We start from the raw sequence: 18,486 nt of genomic DNA, 5'->3' as shown, positions 1-18,486 counted from the left end.
AACGTCAGCAAATTAAAACTCATAAAACTCGGTGTCCCGGAGATCTGAAAGGGCTGTGGCAGGTTCCCAACGTGCCAACATCATCAAACAGCCACTGGAAAGCACCTCTCTTTACCCTCGGCTGGGCTGGATCACAAAGAGCTGAGCGGGGTGCTCTGGGTGCCCTAAACAGCGAGGTGATGAACAGGATCCCTGCCCGGGGCAGGGGGCCAACGCCCTTCCAGCTGAGAGCCTGGGCCCAGGGCTGCCCCAGGAAGGGCGGTGAGCTGTCCCTCCCGGACGGACACTCATTTAGGACGGGGAGGGGGCGGTGTCACCGGTTCTCCGGAGCGAGCAGGGCCAGAGCTGGCCTCGAAGGGCCCTCCTGCGGTGCACTCTGGCCGGACCGCTCCCGGAACCCGACCCTGCCTCCACTGCTCGCGCGAGCCACCCCGCGGGGCCCCCGGCCCGCGCTCCCTCCCCGGGGTCCCGAGCTCCACGTGGGCGGCGGGCCCGGCGGCGGGGTTCCCGGGGGCTGGGCCCGGGAGCCGGGGGAGAACCGCGGCCCGCCTCGCCCGCCCGGCACTCACGGTTCCATCGCAGCCCGGCCCGCGCCCCGAGCCCGCCCGGCGCCACACAACCGCCGCGGCAGCCGCAGCGGGGGCGACAGCCGCCCGGGGGCCTGTGGCTCCGCGGAGCTCGTCAGAGCGCGACGCGCCGCCGGCGTCACGTGCGCGGAAGCGAGCGCGCGGCGGCGGGAGGGGCGGGGAGCGGCGCGGCCCGGGTAGGTGGGGGCGCGGCGGGGGCGCGGCCCGGGGCGGCGGGGGCGCGGGGGGCCGGGGTGCGCGGGGGGGCGGCGGGGGCGGGGCAGGGGCCCGAGAGGGGCCGCACTGCCCTGCACAGACCCCGCTCACTGGCCCCAGAGGAGGGGATCCCGCGGCGCGTCCACCTCCCCTGCGCCCCAAGAGCACAGAGGCGGGCCCGAGCGGTGGGTGGGCTCAGTCTAGGGTTCACAAATCGAATGAATGAATGTATGACTTGACTCTTACTCCTTGTCCCTTGCTGAGGAGACAGAACATTAAAACATCCACCCTCTGGCTTCTAGGGCGTCTTAATCAGGGCATAAGAATGGACCATAGGAGTCCATGAATGCCCTACAGATGCGTGAAAGACCCTATGGGTGTCTGCATTTTTCTGGCGAGAAGATCTATAACTTTCCAAATTCTCAAAGAGGTTTGTGACCCAAAGAGCTTAAATGCCAGAGCAAACCTCTGACACCCCTAAATGATGCCAGGATAGCTTTTCCAGCCTCTTTCTGGTAGTTTCTGCAAGCTTTTTCTAAATTAGAGCTACCATAGCAGGCAGATTTTCCATCCCCAGTGCAAACAGCGTCCCTCAGGAAGCATGCAGGTGTGGTTCCCACACCCCACATCCCACAGAGCTGAAAACATAACTGATGGTGCAATCCGGGTCCTGCTAAGGTGTTGAGTAGGAGCAAGTTTCAGGGGCCAATCCTGTTGCAGTTCTTTCTACAGTGTGATGAGATCAGCTGACCAAAAGCACTTTCTTGATCTAAGATCCTGGCATACAGTCCTAAATTTCTGTGATCGAGAACAGAGGAGAACCACAGTTTTGGATATTTCCAAGATTCCCTTTGGAGCATTTGTCAAAATGTCCCCTGTCCACTTATTGCCATGGGTTTAAAGTCAATCTAAATGAGGAAAATAAAAGACTCAAGCTTTCTTCCTAATGTTTTCTTGTTCATGCGCTAAGCTGCCAACAAGCTCATTGGTACTGGCAGGAAGATACCAACACGAATAGCATTCAGTTCCCACCCTCAGCAAACTTACAGGCAAAGTCAGTTACCAAAACTAAGGGTGACAAGCACAGATTGCTACAGTGACACTGAGGAAGGGCACCTAACTCACCTGCGGTGGGGTTGGGTGGGAGAGGGGAGAGAATGCTCAATGTTTGGGCTGATCTCGAAGTGGGACAGGCTTGAGAAGTTGGAGGGAATGGGGGGGGGGGCGGACACCAGGCAAAGCAACAGACTGAATACCAAGTAAGAATGACAAATTCCATTACCACCCTGAATCCTAAACCACAACTCTTAAAGAAATGATACCAAAAGATTATTCCTCTGATTCTTTTCGTAGACACTTGGAGAAAAAGGGGTCTTCCCGGCAACAAGGCCAGGGAGCATAAACACCAGTAACTGCAGGACAGGCAGGTGATGGGGCACCAGCCAGGTGGGCACTGTGCACCAGAGTGGGCATCGTCTAAAGGAGCTGCGCTCGGCCCTTGGAAAGACTCTGACTTCCGATACAACTTTGCATGTCACACCTTCCAATTCTGAAGTATTGGAAATTAGTTAAAAAATATTTTGAACTCCGGGAAGACTAAACAAAACACATTTGCTGGCTGCATTTGCCCAGAGGCAGCCAGTTTTTACCTCCAATCTGAGGCAGTCTTATCTGATGGAAAAATGCCTACTCCAGAGACTGGGCCAGCTGCCTGGCCTCTTCTGAGACATCCCCACCGATCTCTTGCTGTTTTCATATGGCTCCAGGTTTTAAAAAGAGTTGACCTCTTTGAGACCCAAACTCCCTCCTGGTAAATTCTCCACATTGGTCCTCCTTTGACCTGCTGTCCAGCATCACTTGATCCCTCATTTTCTCATTTATGTGTTCTTCCAGCATTAACTGAGTATTCAGTGTGTGCCACGCACTTCCTTCAGCTGTAGAAACACAACACAAATACGTGGGACAATCCCTGTCCTCCTGGGACTTATCTTTTGGTGAAGGACACAGCCAGCAAACAAATAACCGAATAACGACACAGTACAACTGTGATGGAAAAGGGATAGAAGAGCACAGTGATAGAGTATATGATAAGGGGAAAGGTGCCCAACCTATCCTGGGTCTCCAAGAAAGCTTGTCTAACATGTCAACCATCCCTCACAGGAGATTTCCTCCAGGTCACCTCCAGGCCCCCTCCTCTGAACATGCTTCTGTTCAGCAAGTTTCCTCACTAAGCTCAGAATGGAGCACATTTCAGATGAGGTCTGTATCAGCCTGAGAATGAGTTGGTATTCTGGCAGCTTCTGCCCATTCAACTGATGATTCCATTCTCCTGATGCCTCCTAGGATCTCTGCTCAGGGTCATGCTGTCCAATGAGAAGAACCAGCAATTACTGATCACCAGCAAAGCCTAAGGCCCGAGCCAATGAATTCTCTCAGCAACTTGATGAGTTATCCAAGGTCATTATCCTCATTTTACAGATAGGAAACTAAGGCCTTAAAGAGGTTAAGTGACTTTCTCAGGGACTACTGGTGAGAACCTAGGACGACCTCACCCCAAGCTCATGCTCTTCCAATGTTGATGTCCCAAGCGTTGAAGAATGTGACAGGGTCAGAGTGACCAGCAAAGGCCAGGACCAAACAGACCATTAGATATATATAGTCTCTCTAACCTCAGAGGCACTCAGCCCACATGTATCAACTTTGTTCTTATTTTAAAAGCCTTCTAAAATCCATATATACAATGTTTCACAGCATCCCCCAGTAATCCCATTTAATTGGGAGATTGGACCCATGGGTAAGTGAGTGTATATGTATCTGAAACCTAGCCTTGTTTTGAAAAGGATCAAAATGTCAGAAATTAGATTAGTCTGATACCACATATTCTTAGAAAGACACCTACTCATACCTAACATTCATTTTCTTTTTTTTTTTTAAGATTTTATTTATTTATTTGAGAGAGAGAGCAGAAGCAGGGGGAGCGACAGAGGGAGAGGGAGAAGCAGGCTCCCCGCTGAGCAGAGAGCCGGATGCGGGGCTCGATCTCAGGACCCTGAGATCATGACCTGAGCCGAAGGCAGACGCTTAACGACTGAGCCACCCAAGTGCCCCTCATTTCATTTTCTTAGGGCCAGCAAGCCAACCCTTGAAATCATTTTCTCTAGAACTGAAACAAAGTCAAGGCCACCGGTCTGCAGTTTGCTGACTCCCTGCTGTTTTTCAAGGCTGATGGCAACATCTCAAGGGGTTTATCTGCAAATGCTCTTGATACCCTAGGAAATCAGTTGTCTATTCCAGGGGACTCAAATTCCCTTCCTAATGTAACAGTGAACATTTGTCTAGAATTTTGTAGATAGACTATAGTGATCTCCTAACATCTTATTAGTAAGAATCAATAATGGCTAACATCAAGTACTCATGCTCTAGTTGAGCCCGGAGTTAAACAGGAAGGAAACGAAGAGCTTACTGCAACTCTCTCTAACTATTGTGTTAGTTAGCTCAGGCTATTGTAACAAAATACCATAGACTGAATGGCTTCCACGGTAAGTTTTTTCTCACAGTTCTAGAGGCTACAAGTCCAAGATCAAGGTTCTGGTTGATTCTGTTTCTGGTGAGGACTCTCTTCCTGGCTTGCAGAGAGCCACCTTCTGGCTGTGTTCTCACATGGCCTGTCCTTGGTGCATGTGTGAGAGAAGAGAGAGCAGGAGCTCTCTGGCGTCTCTTCTAATAAGGACCCCAATCCCGTCAGATCAGGGCCCCACCCTTATGACCTCCTTAAACCTAATTCCTTCCTTACTCCAAATTCAGCCACAGTGGGAGGGTTAGGCCTTCAAAATAGGAATGAGAGCTGTCAGTCCCTAACACCCCAAAACGGAAGGTTTCTTAAAAAGGAAAACTGCCCTACATATTCAGTGCAGAGACTAAGGAATTCAGTACCAACAACTCTGATCGCCTATTCTTTGTTCCAAAGCAGGAAAACCTCAGTCTCAATTCTCCCTTGAGCCTGATGATAGTTGATGACAGTGGATGTTAGCGACATGCCTTGGCCTGGGTTTCAGCAGCTCCTGGACACCCATTTCCAGCTGACTCATCCCCTCTGCAGTAAGCAGAGCAGAACAAAGGTGTTTCCATCAGGGCTCAGCTGTCTCACCAGGCCGCCGTCCCCACAACCTCCTCCTGTCATTTGCAGGAGGCCTTATGCCTTCTGGCCCACTTGTTGTACCAAATGTGGGAGCTTACTCTTCACTGTCTTCTTGACTCCTGAGAACTGATCGGTAGAAGCAATGGTCTACCTCTGATTGGTTCCAAAGCTTTACCTTCTTACCAAGTTTCGTAATGCCAGAACACAGACATTCAGCTTGGTGGGTTATTCACAATATAAAATTGTCGTTCTTGCTTTCTCATCCTTGTGCTTGTTCCCATTATTTACTGCTGCGGAAACTACCCCAACACATATTAGCTGTATTAGTTATCTGTTGCTACATAACAAATTACCTCAGAACTTTGTGTCCTGAAACGACATGTATTATCTCGTGGTTTCTGTGGGTGTTCTATATGGATAGATGTATTTGTGACTTGTCCCGCATAACCGACCGCCTGGAGCCGCGTGCACACAGGCAGGCTAAGGACTGTTGTTTGTGAGACTCGTGCTGTGTGAGTGACCTTGGGAGCCTGGTTGTTTGGAATATACTACCTGGCCTCCAGATCAGAACTGACCCTTCTGTTCTGGACATCAAGAGCTACAAATCTTGTCTCACATCCCCTCCTGCTCCAGGCTGGGCTGGTCCCCCAGAACGGAATCCGGAATCCAAGAGGGGAGGCAGAAACACACAGCCCAGTCTCCTTGAAAATATAGAAACATGGTAACATGGAAATGCCGCTCACTCCAGACTGCATTCAGGCAAACAAATATTTCATTTCAAACCCTGTTATTGGCCCTATAAATATGGCCCTTATGGGGATGGTCCGTGGGAAGTCTCACCTGAGGGGAGGACGCTCCACCCAGGCCTCTCCATTTGGACTCCAGCCTGGCTTGTCTCCACGGGGTTTCCCTGGCTGGGGAGGCTGGAGATTGTAAGTACCCAATTTGATGTAACTTATTCTCATTTATTGCCTACTATTACCTTCATCTATGTGTAGATTCCTTTCCTCTTCTGTTTCTATTAGGTTTCTATAATAACAATAAAGTTTTCTTTCCTTTTCAAAACTGGGACACAGCTGTTGTGAATCTTTTGTTCAGAACAGGGGGTCAGGAATCCAGGTGCAATTAGGGGCGGGGTCCTTTGGCTCAGGCTCTCATTCAGGCTGTAGGCACCGTGTCATCTGGGACTGAAGTTATCCTCAAGACTAGCCGGGGGAAGGGTCTGCCTCCACGCTCATGCTGGTGGTGGTTGGCACGATCTAGTGCCTCCTGGACTATTGGCTGGTGGTCACTCAGTTCCTTGCCACTTGGGGTTTTCCACAGGGCAGCTTCTCGTGTGGCAGCTTTGCTTCATCCAAGTGAGTGAGTGACAAGAACGAGAGTGAGGGCAAGACAGAAGTCACATTTCTGGTACTTGCAATAATAAAGCGCAGTGAGTAGAAGCAGGAACACCTTGCCTGAGCCCATCCCTAGGCCCCACACACACTCGCAGGGCACAGCCCTTGCTCACGGGCCGCACGGCTTCCACTCACCGGGAATCAGTGTCCAGCATACCAATACCGTTCACCTTCTCTGCCTTTGGTCATTTGGGATTTTTTAAGTATCAGTCTCAATTTATTTGACTGAAACATGTATTCCATTTTATCCTGAGCATTTGAGTGGTACTGCATGAACCAGACTAATGCCATCTTGAACAAATCCGCCAGGATGACAGGTCTGTGACCTGAGACCTTGAGCACAGCACCCCCTCCAATTCTTTCCTTTTGTTTAACCACACCCTTAAATACACCCTGAGGCAAAACGCCCTTGATCTGCCCTGGAGATATGGCCATGACACACACCTGTTGTCAAGCTCTGTCCTCCTGGCTGGTCCCCCACGTGTACTCCCAGCCTTGGGGCTACAAAAGCAGCAGGTCTTAAAGGAGGTGGGGTTGCAACCGTCTACTGTCTTATGATGCCCAAGGTATGCTTCTGTCCGGAAGTCCCCTTAAAAAAACCACTTCTCCTCAAGCTGGACTTAGCCTTTTTCTTCAGCCTTTGGAGGTCACCGTGCCTAGTTAGACCTCCCTTTCACGAAACAAGTACCGTTCCACTACCATCCCCTGTGACTTCGCTGTGCCGCCTTTATTTGTCCTCATCTTTCCAGGGCCCGGCACCAAGCCTGGTGCAGAAAGACCCCCAAGACGTGTCCTGAAGGAAGGACAGATGACTGGCAACATCCTGGTGTGTTTTCTCACAGTTTAGAGGCTGTGGGGACACCTGCTCTGGGGAGAAAAGGGTAGGAGTTGCTAGGCCAGCGAGTGTGTCGTTTGGAGGCGGGAAGCTGAGTGTGCCCCTCCTTCTGCGAGGTCTCCTCTCCTTGCTGGTCCTGGTTTTCCTGAGATTTTCTAGTTCTAGTCCAGAAAAGCCCCGATCCCAGGGGTCCTGCAGGCCCAGGCAAACCAGGACAGTTGGTCACGCTACTTCTGGCCTTAATTTCTTCTATGAGTTACAGGGCAAAACTGTCTTCATGTTCAAGAATATCTTAGCTTGCTTCCCTCGAAAACAGAATCTGAGGCAAGAGTTTCCATGTGAACTTTATGGGAAGCAGGTATGACCCCAAGGAAGCTTGGAGAGAGCATGGAGAGGGGCTCAGGAGAGTACACTGGGGGGAGTGCAAGCTGTCCCCAACTTCACTATCAACACATCTAATCGCTCCGTCTTGCAGGATAGCTCCAGAGAGACTGCCCGAAACGATGGTGCCTGGAAATGATCTGTTAGTTCTATCCTGCCATCTGTGTCCTGTGGGCCGGAGTCTGACCTACACACCTAGCTTATACTCCAGGGCCCTGCAAGCAGCCACTGGGGATCCCGGGCCTGTGGGTACCAGTCCAGCTGATGTGGGGTGAACAAGCCTCCCCTGTCTGTCGGTGGTGGGGTGGAGGTGGGAGAGGCCGGGAACTATGTAACCCTTTATCAGGATGACTGAGTTGAGGAAGCAAGGCACAGGCCATGGTGGAGTAGGATGGGAGGATGTGGGCAGGGCCCAGTGGTTCTGGGGATTTGTCAATTTGATCTAGTACAAAGAGGCGGAGAAGGTTCGAAATTGTTGTTGCAAAGACTGAGGAAGTGAGCGGCGTCCTGGGAAAATCTAACAGGATTCCGGGGCTTCGTGGAGGCCCCAGCTGACGTCTTTGAGCTCATGTTAATGATGACTTCTACTAATGCCTGCCTGGTGGTGATTTCCTCCAGCAATCGAGCAGCATAAGCACAGAGAAGAGAGTATTGGTATTGATCAAAGACCGGGGGCTTCCAGGGAGCTAGGACAAAGGGCAGAGGAACAAATTAGTTTAGGACAATGGGTCTCAAAATTTGTTGAGTCAAAGTCACTTGGAGAGCTTTAAAAAGGCCCAATACCCACGCTGAACCCTAAACCAATGAAATCAGAATCCGAAGTAGGGTTTGGGCTTCAGTCATTGTTAAAGCTCTCCAAAGCATCCCCATGTGCAGCAGGCTCGGTAACCAATGGTTTGGGGCCCTGGCGAGAGATTAGAAACCCATGCTGAATCAGTTCCATTTCCTTCCTGAAATCCAGGGGCATTTTCGCCCTTTGATTCTGTAAATTATCTCTGTATCTTTGTAATAAATTCCTTCTTTTTGGCTGAAATGAATACTTGCAATCAATAGTCTTTTTTAAAAAGATTTTATTTATTTGTTTATTTATTTATTTCAGAGACAGAGCATTGGGGATGGGGAGGGGAAAAGGGAAAGAGACAAGTAAACTCTGCACTGAGCACAGAGCCTGATGCGGGGCTCAATCCCACAACCCTGGGATCATGACCAGAGCCGAAACCAAGAGTCAGTTGCTTAACCGACTGAGTCACCCAGGCGCCCCACAATCAATAGTCTTAAACACTGTTGTTCCATATCTCCGTAAAGCAACAGTGAATGCCTGTAGGTGTCCCTGACGTTGCCCTCGACCACGAGAACTACAGCAAAGCCATCATTCTTATGGCAACCTGGAGGAACGGTGTTTGATTTTCCATTTCGCCCTGCAGGACGCTGAGGATAAGAAGAATGCCAGGTCTGGATCTTCTCGATCATGCACCACTGAGCAGTAGGTGTGCTTGCCCTTTCCAGTTGACTTTTAAAGTAATCTCTGTTGGCCTGAATCAAAATTGAGGGCTTTCTTCATCTAAGAGCATGGGCTTGCAGGTCGGAAATGCCAGACAACTAACCCGGGGAAACTGGGAATCATCTTCACAGAGAAACATAACCCCGTCTTCGAGTCCTCCCAGGCTTGCTGATGGGAAATCAACAGGACTTTGTTAGGAGGCCCTGCCTTCTCGAACCACAACACCTGGAGGGCCCCTTCCCAGCCACGTGGGGGTGTTAAAAGGAATTGAAAGCGCACAGCGGTGCCCAGGTTACGGTATTTTTTTCCACGTTCGGTTTGCTTCCCTCATTCCCTAGGAGACAAAGGGGGCAGCACAGAGCGCCCCTGCCCACGTCCCCCCTTCTGTGTGCAGCACCCACCGGGACCGGGCTCACCGCGGGGCCTGTCTCTAACTTCAGACTCTGTTTCCAGCAGAATACCAGCCCTGCCCCCCCTGCCCCCCCGCCCCCGCCCCGAGCAAGCCGTTTCCCACACAACAAACTAAGTGGCTCAAATTAGAGCCACCATTTGCCACAAATTGCCAAGTTACAGTAAACGCGAGTTGGCCAGTTCCAGGCACACGAAGGGGCCGTCCAGCCGCAGGTCCGGGGGCCGCTGGGCTCCAGAAACCCTCTGCTTTGGCCTTGAACATACAGAACAAAGGTCTCTATTCTGATTTCCTGGACGTGGACTAAATGGTGCAAAACTCAAGTACTTACGGGATGGGGGGGAAGGGGATGCGGCAGGAGCCCTGGCATAGAAAAGTCCGAAACCAGGCTCAGCAATGCCCTGCAGTCTGGGCTGGGCAACCCCAGGGCAGGGGTCCATGGGGAGCAGCGCAGGCACCCACCCACCCCGGGAAGGCCTACAGAGGGGCCTAAAGCAGTGACTTCTGAAAATCCGGCCTCCTGGCGCATTTCCTTTAAGTGACTTGTCAGAGCATTTTGAGGGTGAAATGCATACTCTTGGTGCATTTCTTTCATTGCCTATTCTGATTACATTTAGGGTAGGTATATTTGTTTTGTTTTTCGTTTTTTAAAGGTTTTATGTATTTATTTCAGATAGAGCAAGAGAGAGCGTGAGCACGAGGGGAGGGGAAGGGGCAGAGGGGGAGGGAGAAGCAGACTGTTCCCCCACCAGCTGAGCGGGGAGCCCAGTGTGGGGGCTCGATCCCAGGGATGATTGACCCCGGGATAATGACCTGAGCCGAAGGCAGACATGTAACCAACTGAGCCACCCAGGCACCCCAGTGTTTTTGTTTTTTAAGTTATGGAAGCATGTAAGATATTACCCAGGAATTTCATTTCAGGATAGGGAAGGAAGTGCCACAACATAGTGGTTATTTATTTATTTATTTTTACATAGTGGTTATTTTTAGAAGAGCCTTGAGGTTCTCTTGCCCTGATGGGCTCTCCTCTGAGAACCACCGCCCTGTGGCAACAAGGCCGTCTTTATTCAATGCGGAGGACGGACAGGGCCTGAGGCCAAGAGAACAGGGGAGAAAGCGGGACAAAGGAGGGAAAACCACCATTCCAGAGTGGAGAAGTTCAAGGGCGTGTCTTCTGTCACCTCTGCCCAGGACCCTGACGGTGACACCCCAGACTCGGCCTCCTCAGCCAGCTTCAGCTGGAGTCACACATCTGGGGTCACCAACCATCTCGATACTCCTGAGACTGAGGGGGTTCCCAGGACACTGGACTTCCGGTGCTAAAGCCAGGACAGTTTGGTCACGCTACCTCTGGCCCAACAGCCCCTCGCAAACTGGTTTCCCACCACAGAGGGCTGGGCAGGGGCCTGTGTCCTTTGCCCACACTCCATGTCCTCCTTCACCCCAATGCACACACCACACACAGCCTTACACCACACACACACACCATGTAGATACCCCTCCACACACGCACACCACACACACACCTTTCCCAACCTGAACTTCATAAAGCTCAGGCAGCTTGGGCAGCATTGAGAAGACTGGAGTCACCTCTGCTGGGGAGGCCATCCCTGGGCCCCCCTCAGACACAGCCCCCCTCTCTCTCTGTGGTCTTGGTTTTAGAGCCAGGAGGGATCTGTGATCATACTATGAGATGTGCAGACCTGATTTCCAAGATGGCAGCAACAGAGCCAAGACTCTGGCCTCCTGACTCTTGCTCACCAAACAGTCAGCTGCTAGTTTAGAAAATATTCGGAGGGGAATCTAAATCCACAGCCCTGTAGCAACACACGGGCAGTCCCGCTCAAGGAGAGCCTGTTATGAGGGTAATTGTGTCCCCCAAAGATGTTGAAGTCCTGACCCCCAGTGCCTGTGACTGTGGCTTGTTTGGAAACAGGGTCTTTGCAGATGATCAAGTTAAGATGAGGTCAAGGGTGGACCCTGATCCACTACAACTGGTGTCCTTACGACAAGGGGAAATTTGGATGCAGAGACAGATGCACAGCGAGGGAAGACAGAGAGAAAATGAACGAGCGGCCACGTAGGAGCCAAGGAAGAGCTGAGCCGCACCCCCACCCCCCACCCCAAGCTGTCAGGGAGGCCAGAACAGGCCCTGCCCTCACAGCCTTGGGCGGAACCACCCTGCCAACACCTTGATCTCAGAATTCTGGCCTCCAGAACTGGGAGACACAAAACGTCTGCTGTGTAAGCCGCTCGGTTTGTGGTCCTGTGTCAGCGCCGCCCTCTAAGACAAATCCAGAGTCCCGGCTCTCCTCTGTCAAGCTTCAGATGTCCTGGCCCAGCTCGGAGGCCTTTTCTCATCCGGCAGATGAGGCTTTTCTACTGCAAGAGCTGAGTCATTGCTGCAGCTGAATGATGACGGGCCCGGGGAACAGTCGGCACCTTCTACCTGCTCTGCTCCCCAAAGAAGATCTTTATCTTTTCCTCTCCATTCAGAGCAAGATGTAGCTAGCTTTAAAGAAAAAAAGAACAAAACAACTCTGCTGCATGGGCCAAAGCTCTGCTTACATGAAGGCACAGGTAAAAATAATTCAGCTTCGGTGAACCACCAGGAAGAGTGCTGACAAGAGTAGAGCGTGTCTGCGTTGGAACCGCGAGCGCCATACATGTACCCGCGGCCAGGTCAAGGCCTTCGGGATGGCCCTGAAGCACGGAATTGTACCACCTGGAAACACCAAACGATAAAACACCATGGGATTCCTGTCCTGATGGCAAGCCCGTCCCATTGAGATGGATGCTCTTAAACATTCCACTCACCGTTCTTGGGTTCTCCATCCTGGCTGAGATCCAGCCCAGGCCAATTAAATCAGAGTTCTCGAGGGTACGGCCTGGGCATCTGTCTTTTTAAAAGCTCCCCCAAGTGATTATGATGTGCAGCTAGCATTGAGAATCCCTAATCTAGCTAATTCCCCTGGCTGTGATGCCATGCCCAACATTATCTGTGTTCTCGTGGGTCTGCATCAGCCAATTACATAAACTGGCATTCTGATTCTGTATATTCATCCAGAGCTTAGTTAATGAGAAGACTTCCCTGACCATATACATCCCAATGTCCACAATAGCCAAACTGTGGAAAGAGCCAAGATGCCCTTCAACAGATGAAAGGATAAAGAAGTTGTAGTCCATATATACAACAGACTATTACTCAGCCATCAGAAGGGATGAATACCCAACTTTTACATCAACATGGATGGGACTGGAGGAGATTATGCTAAGTGAAATAAGTCAAGCAGATAAAAACAATTATCACATGGTTTCACTTATTTGTGGAACATAAGGAATAGCATGGAGGACATTAGGAGAAAGAAGGGAAAAATGAAGCAGGGGAAATCGGAGGGGGAGACGAACCATGAGAGACTATGGACTCCAAGAAACAAACCGAGGGTTTTAGAGGGGAGGGGGGTTAGGGTTAAGGAGGACATGTATTGCATGGAGCACTGGGTGTTATACGCCAACAATGAATCATGGAACACTACATCAAAAACTAATGATGTACTATATGGTGACTAACATAACATAATAAATAAAATGAAATAAAAAATGAGAAGCCTTCCCTGAGAACAGGTCCTTCTCTCTCAATGTGGCTGACTAAAATAGGCCAGCAAGACTGAGGACTAGCCCCTGGGCCCTGAGGAATTCACCAAGATAATAAAATGTTACCTCCAAAAAAGTAACCTCTTGGGTGAGGACACCACTGGCGTCCCTTCACTGGCCAAGAAAACTCAAGTCCATCTTGGTTGTTCCTATATTTTACAGAGGTAAAGTAATAACATGAGAAACAAAGTATGGGTCGGCAAAATGGCCAACCACAAATTCTCCAAGAGCTGAGCTCTAAAGGACTGTATCTATTGTCCTTCACTTTTCTTTAGCTCCTGACTATTTATTTCATGGACATGACTGACTGCCTCCTTGGCATCCATTCCCCACATCTTCTTCCTAACAGAACTGCAACTGGGCTCTGCTCTCTACCTCTCCTCCCTTGAGGACATAGGCCTTAGAGGAAATTGACCCCACCCTCAGCTCCTGGGGTGCTCTGATTTGCCTCAGTCTGTTTCCAACCCCAGAGCTCAAGAAAGAGCAAGTGCCCTGATGTTGTCAGTGAGACACAGGAGTTGGTTTTCTTTTAAGCTTTCTACTGAAGCATTATACACATACAGAAAAGTGCATGTATCATGTGTATAGCTTGACAGATGTTCACAAACTGCATATGCCTGTGTAACCAGCACCCAGATCAAGAAGCAAAATATCACCCGCAGCCTGAAAGCCCTTTTCTGCCCTCTTCCATTCACTATTCCCTCAAGGGTAACCACTGTCCTGACTTCCAACACTACAGGGTCATTTTGCCTGTTTTATACTTCTTTTTATATAAGTAGAATCAAACAGTATATACTCCATGTCTGGCCTTTTTTACTCACATTATGTGTGTGAGGGACTCATTTTTATTGCATAGAGTTGTAAGTTGCTTACTTTCATTGCTGTATAATATTCCATGATGGAATAAGCCAAATTTATCCATTCTGCTGTTGATGAGTATTTGGTTGGTTTCTGGTTCAGGAGTACAGCAAATTGTGCTGCTATGAACATTTTAGTCCTTGTCTATTGAGGACACATATATGCACTTCTGTAGGGTAAATACCTAAGAAGGATTGCTGGGCTGAAGGGAATATATACATTCAACTTTAGGAGATACAGCCAAACGGCCTTCCACAGTCCCACATGGGACTGGACCGATTTTCCCTCCCATCTGTAGTGTATGAAAGTTCCATGTCCTTGTCAACACATGTCTGTCTTCTTCACTGTTACCATTTTGGTGGGGGTATAGATGAGATTCAAGGAGTTTTGCTGCAGGCTTCAAGTTATCTCTTCTCATTTAGAGGAAGCCAGCCCATTCTCCCCATGGATGTGAATGAGAAGCAATAGCCAAAATGATTACTAGTAGCCAATTGAGGCCAATTGTCATCAAGTTAAAATGAAAGGACTTGATGACATCATTAAGCTGCTGAATCAACAAACAACTCAATCCATTACCTCCCAGCTGCTTTGCTTTTTCTGTTGTCTGTATTGGAAAGCATCCTCCATGTTATTTTCAAAAGCACTTGAGCCTACCACATCCTTGCTTCATTTTTCTGATGGGGAAACTGATCACCAGTGAAATATAACGGTTACCCGAAGGCCTGGGAGTTAGCAAAGGGTAGAGTTCAGACCCAGCCTACTGCTCTGCCCCCTACATCATGCCAGCACCCCCTTCCTAGCAGGCGGTACCACTGTCATCTCTCAGTTTGTGCACGTGACTGCGAGTCCTTTGATCACATAGCTGCCATTTGTCAATGATGCCAAATTATGTAGCCAGTATGCCAACAGCCATAACGGAGGGACCAACCATCTTATGCAAGAGGGGATTAGCAGCTGTCTCCTCACTGCATCCTGTTCCGAGGAAACTGTCAGCCACACGGGGCAAGGCCCTGGTCCTCCAGGGGAAAAAGGACTGGTGCTTTTTAATCATAAATCACTAATGAGGACACGAAGACAGTGAGAAAAGCAGGAGCAAAAATTAGAGTAGCAAATGCATCTTCCAGCTAGGCAGATGCAGGAGCTGTAACTATCAGCTTCCCAACTTGGAAACCCAAGAATCTTTTGCCTAGTTTTGTAAAGGGACAACCCATTGATATAAAAATTCAATGGAGCAATGGAAGGCAGTTCAGTGACCTAAAATATCTCCTCACTATAAACCAGTCTTTGTGACCCAGCCTAACTGCTCTGCCAACACACAATATTGTAAAGCATTCTGCAGCTGGCTTGTCCTCATGTCCGTGGGGCAGACAGAACTCATCACTTTCCCCTTCCAACCACGGTAAATTCATGGTCTTCAAGATCCAGATCAACTAGTGGAGTTGCCCCTGGACTCTAGATTCAGATGCTTGCTGCAGGACCAGCAGCCAAACTGCTCATGTCACTCCCCCACACTTAAAACCCTTCAATGCCTTCACATTGGAATTCTAATGAAATTCATACTTCTTGGTCTAGCATTCAAGGCTCTATATGACCTGGCCCTGCCTATTTCTCTGACCATGCTGATCTTCTTTTTATTCCTTGAACATGCAGTAGTTCCCCCCCCGCCCCCTTACCCGTGGTTTTGCCTTCCATGGCCGCTTCAGTTACCTGCAGGCCAGAAGCAAGATAATCCTCCTTCTGATAAGTGGTCAGCAAGTCAAGCGCCATGGTCAGCAGGGAGTCTGCTTGAAGATTCTCTCCCTCTGCCCCTCCCCCTACTTGTGCGTTCATGCATGCATGCACACGTTCTCTCGCTCTCTCAAATAAATAAATAAATCTTTAAAAAAAAAAAGAAGGGTGAGTACAGTACAGTAAGATATTTTGAGAGAGACCACATTCACAAAACCTTGATTATATTATTATACTTGTTCTATTTTATTATTCGTTGTTGTCAATCTCTTACTGTGCCTAATTTACAAATTAAATTTTATCATAGGTATGTATAGGAAAAACCATAATATATCTAGGATTCAGTATTATCTGTGGTTTCAGGCATCCCCTGGGGGCCTTAGAACACAATCCCTGCAGCAAAGGAAGACTACTGTACCATGTTTTTATGGCCTCGGGGACTTTGTGATTATACTTCCTCTTCTGGAACTTCCCCCCCCAGCTCGTTGGCTAGTGAGCAAGTCATTCTTCATTCTTAGTCAAATGTCACCTTCTCCAAGCGCCTTCTCTGACCAGTTTCTCTGAAGTAGCACCCCTATCACTCTTTATCATGGCACCTGGTTTATTATCTTCCAAGTGCTCACTGTGACATGTAATCACTTGTTTATTGCCTATAAGCTCCACAACATCAGGGACCCTGTATCTCCAGCCCCTAGAATGGCAGGAGGAACATAGGAGATCTTCAATGACTATTGGTTGGATAAATGGGTGAATGAATAAAGGATGATCCAGTTGTGGATTAACCAGTGGTGTGGCTTTGTTCTCTTCTCTGCTACCTGAAGTAAGACCATTTAGCTATTCACTAGATCCTTTGCCAAAGAAATGTTCCCAAGAAAATAAAATACAGAGAAAAAAAAAATAGAGTGGGGAGAGGTTAGGGGGAAAGGAGACTGGAATATACATTAAACATAAGATTTAAAACTATCAAATAAAAATTTAAAAAAAGATTTAAAACTATCTGTGGTTTGTTTTTACCATACTGTCAGGTGTCCTGGGGGGCTGCATGAGGCAGATTGTGAGTCCCATCCAGAGCCACACAATAGGATCTTGGGATTACATATATTTTTAAATGAGCTTTTCCATTTTTTGTGACAAATTTTGTGACCAATATATTGGTCAGCCCCTGGGAAGCCACTGGCCTTTTGAAAAGATCTCATGATAAGTGTGACATACAGTTTTCTGAGCACATATATGACTATTAGGATACGCTGTATAAAAACGAGTATCCCCACTTCAGAGATAGCTGTGCAATCAACTGCCCATCCTTAAGCACACAGTGAATAGTACATCATCACTAGAATTTTCACCTTCCACAAACCTTCTGGTTCAAGCTCCCCATTTCACAGATGAGGAGGCTTGCAAAGCGAGTTAGCAGATAACTTTCTCAGGGTCACAGAGCTAGTGAGGAAAAAGATCAACCTCGGCCCCAGACTCCAGACTCCAGATTGGGTCCTTGCACCATACTACAACACATCAGCTAAGCCCAGCCATGAGCAAAGGAGCGGGTTTCCCATCAGAACAGCGAAATACAGGAAGGGGCGGGTGCCCTGCTGCGAGAATCTGCAACCCCCACAGCTCTCACCTTGGCTACACGGAGAGGGTGACAGAGATGAACACAGACAAGCCCAAACCAACAACTCGTCGGGGTGCGTGCGGAACCGTGACCTCCCCCAACATCTTCACCCAGGTGCGACTCAGCCCAGAAGCCATCTGCCACCAACGCTCAGGAGCACCCCAGCCTCAGAGATTTTCACCAAAGCTCAGGGGCCCGAGTACCTCAAAAGAGAGGCCAGGGCCCTCCCTGCCTGACGCTGGAGGGGGAGTAATCCTCTCCCCAAACCAGTACTCAGCAAGGCCTGAGCAAGACCGTGGGGGCGGTAGGCACGCGGGTGGGGGGTAGGAGGGGATGACAGGAAGGGAGGAAGGGAGGGAGGAGCAAAGCAGGGACAAATGCCTGTGGATCCCCTTCTCCGGATTTCAGAATCTCGGCTCAGGTTTCAAGGGAATGGAAAACAGCTCTTCAGCCCAGCTTCCCGACCGGCCGCGGCCAGAACCCGCAGACCAGCGCCCTCTCCGCCCCTCCCCGGGCTCGACACTAGCCGGGGGTTAGGGGCGACCAAGGGCGGGACCCCCGCCAGGCCGGCAGCGCACCCGAGTCCCGGGGTTGGACGGCGGGGGCGGCCCGAAGCCCCGGGTCTGCGCCCCCTCCCCGCAGCCCGGCCCGCCGGCGCCCGCCCGCCCCTACCTGTAGTAGCGGTCATCTTTGAAAGGCGTGAGGTCCTCCTTCAGCTCGCGGTACGCCTCCTGGAGCCGCTTGCATAGGTGCTTGAGCTCGCTGCAGAGCGGGGGCTCGAAGGCAGGGTACTCGGTGTCCATGCCCGCGCCGCGCCCGCGTTCCCGGCGCCGAGCCCGGCGTCCCCTCCTCCCGCCGCTCCGCCCTTTGTATTGCTTCCTTCGCCGCTCTCTTCCCAGCTCCGGCGGCCGGGGCTGCCAGCGCACGGGGCGGGACCGAGAAGGAGGAGGAGCAGGCGGCGGGGGAAGTGGGGAGGGGGCGCGGAGGAAGGTGGGGCGGGGCGCGCTCAGGGCGCCGCCGCGAGACCGTGGGGGCCTAAGCCGCGGAGGGTGCCGCGCTCATCGGCCCCCGCCCAGGGAGAAGGAGCCGGGGCGTGGAAATCCAACACAAGGTCATCTGCCGCCCAGACAAAAATATGAAGGGCCACCCTCGCTACAGCTCGTATTGGGAAAAGGAAGCAACCGGAGATGA

General features: G+C 50.4%; 1 protein-coding gene across 3 annotated transcripts in view; it reads right to left on the bottom strand.

The window, feature by feature from the left end:
- The window catches only part of TMEM181 (transmembrane protein 181), a 70,148-nt gene extending 51,977 nt beyond the window's left edge, over window positions 1–18,171 (bottom strand). The window contains exon 1 of one of the 3 annotated variants that reach the window (XM_045865823.2): window positions 17,968–18,171. In XM_045865823.2, coding sequence (XP_045721779.1) covers window positions 17,968–18,098 — 131 coding nt within the window. In that variant the 5' untranslated portion in view covers window positions 18,099–18,171. Of the gene's footprint in view, window positions 1–569; window positions 710–17,967 lie in introns of those variants that run through there. The other 2 variants (XM_045865825.3, XM_064598304.1) reach the window with 2 other exon arrangements.
- Between the last annotated feature and the right edge of the window lie 315 nt (window positions 18,172–18,486).

This window comes from Mirounga angustirostris, unplaced genomic scaffold (genome assembly GCF_029215605.1).
Source record: "Mirounga angustirostris isolate CCGP_5_RB_7025 unplaced genomic scaffold, mMirAng1.0.hap1 SCAF_8, whole genome shotgun sequence".
Taxonomy (NCBI): domain Eukaryota; kingdom Metazoa; phylum Chordata; class Mammalia; order Carnivora; family Phocidae; genus Mirounga; species Mirounga angustirostris.
The sequence above is the reverse complement of the archived record's forward strand: the minus strand, read 5'-3'. Positions and strand labels throughout refer to the sequence as shown.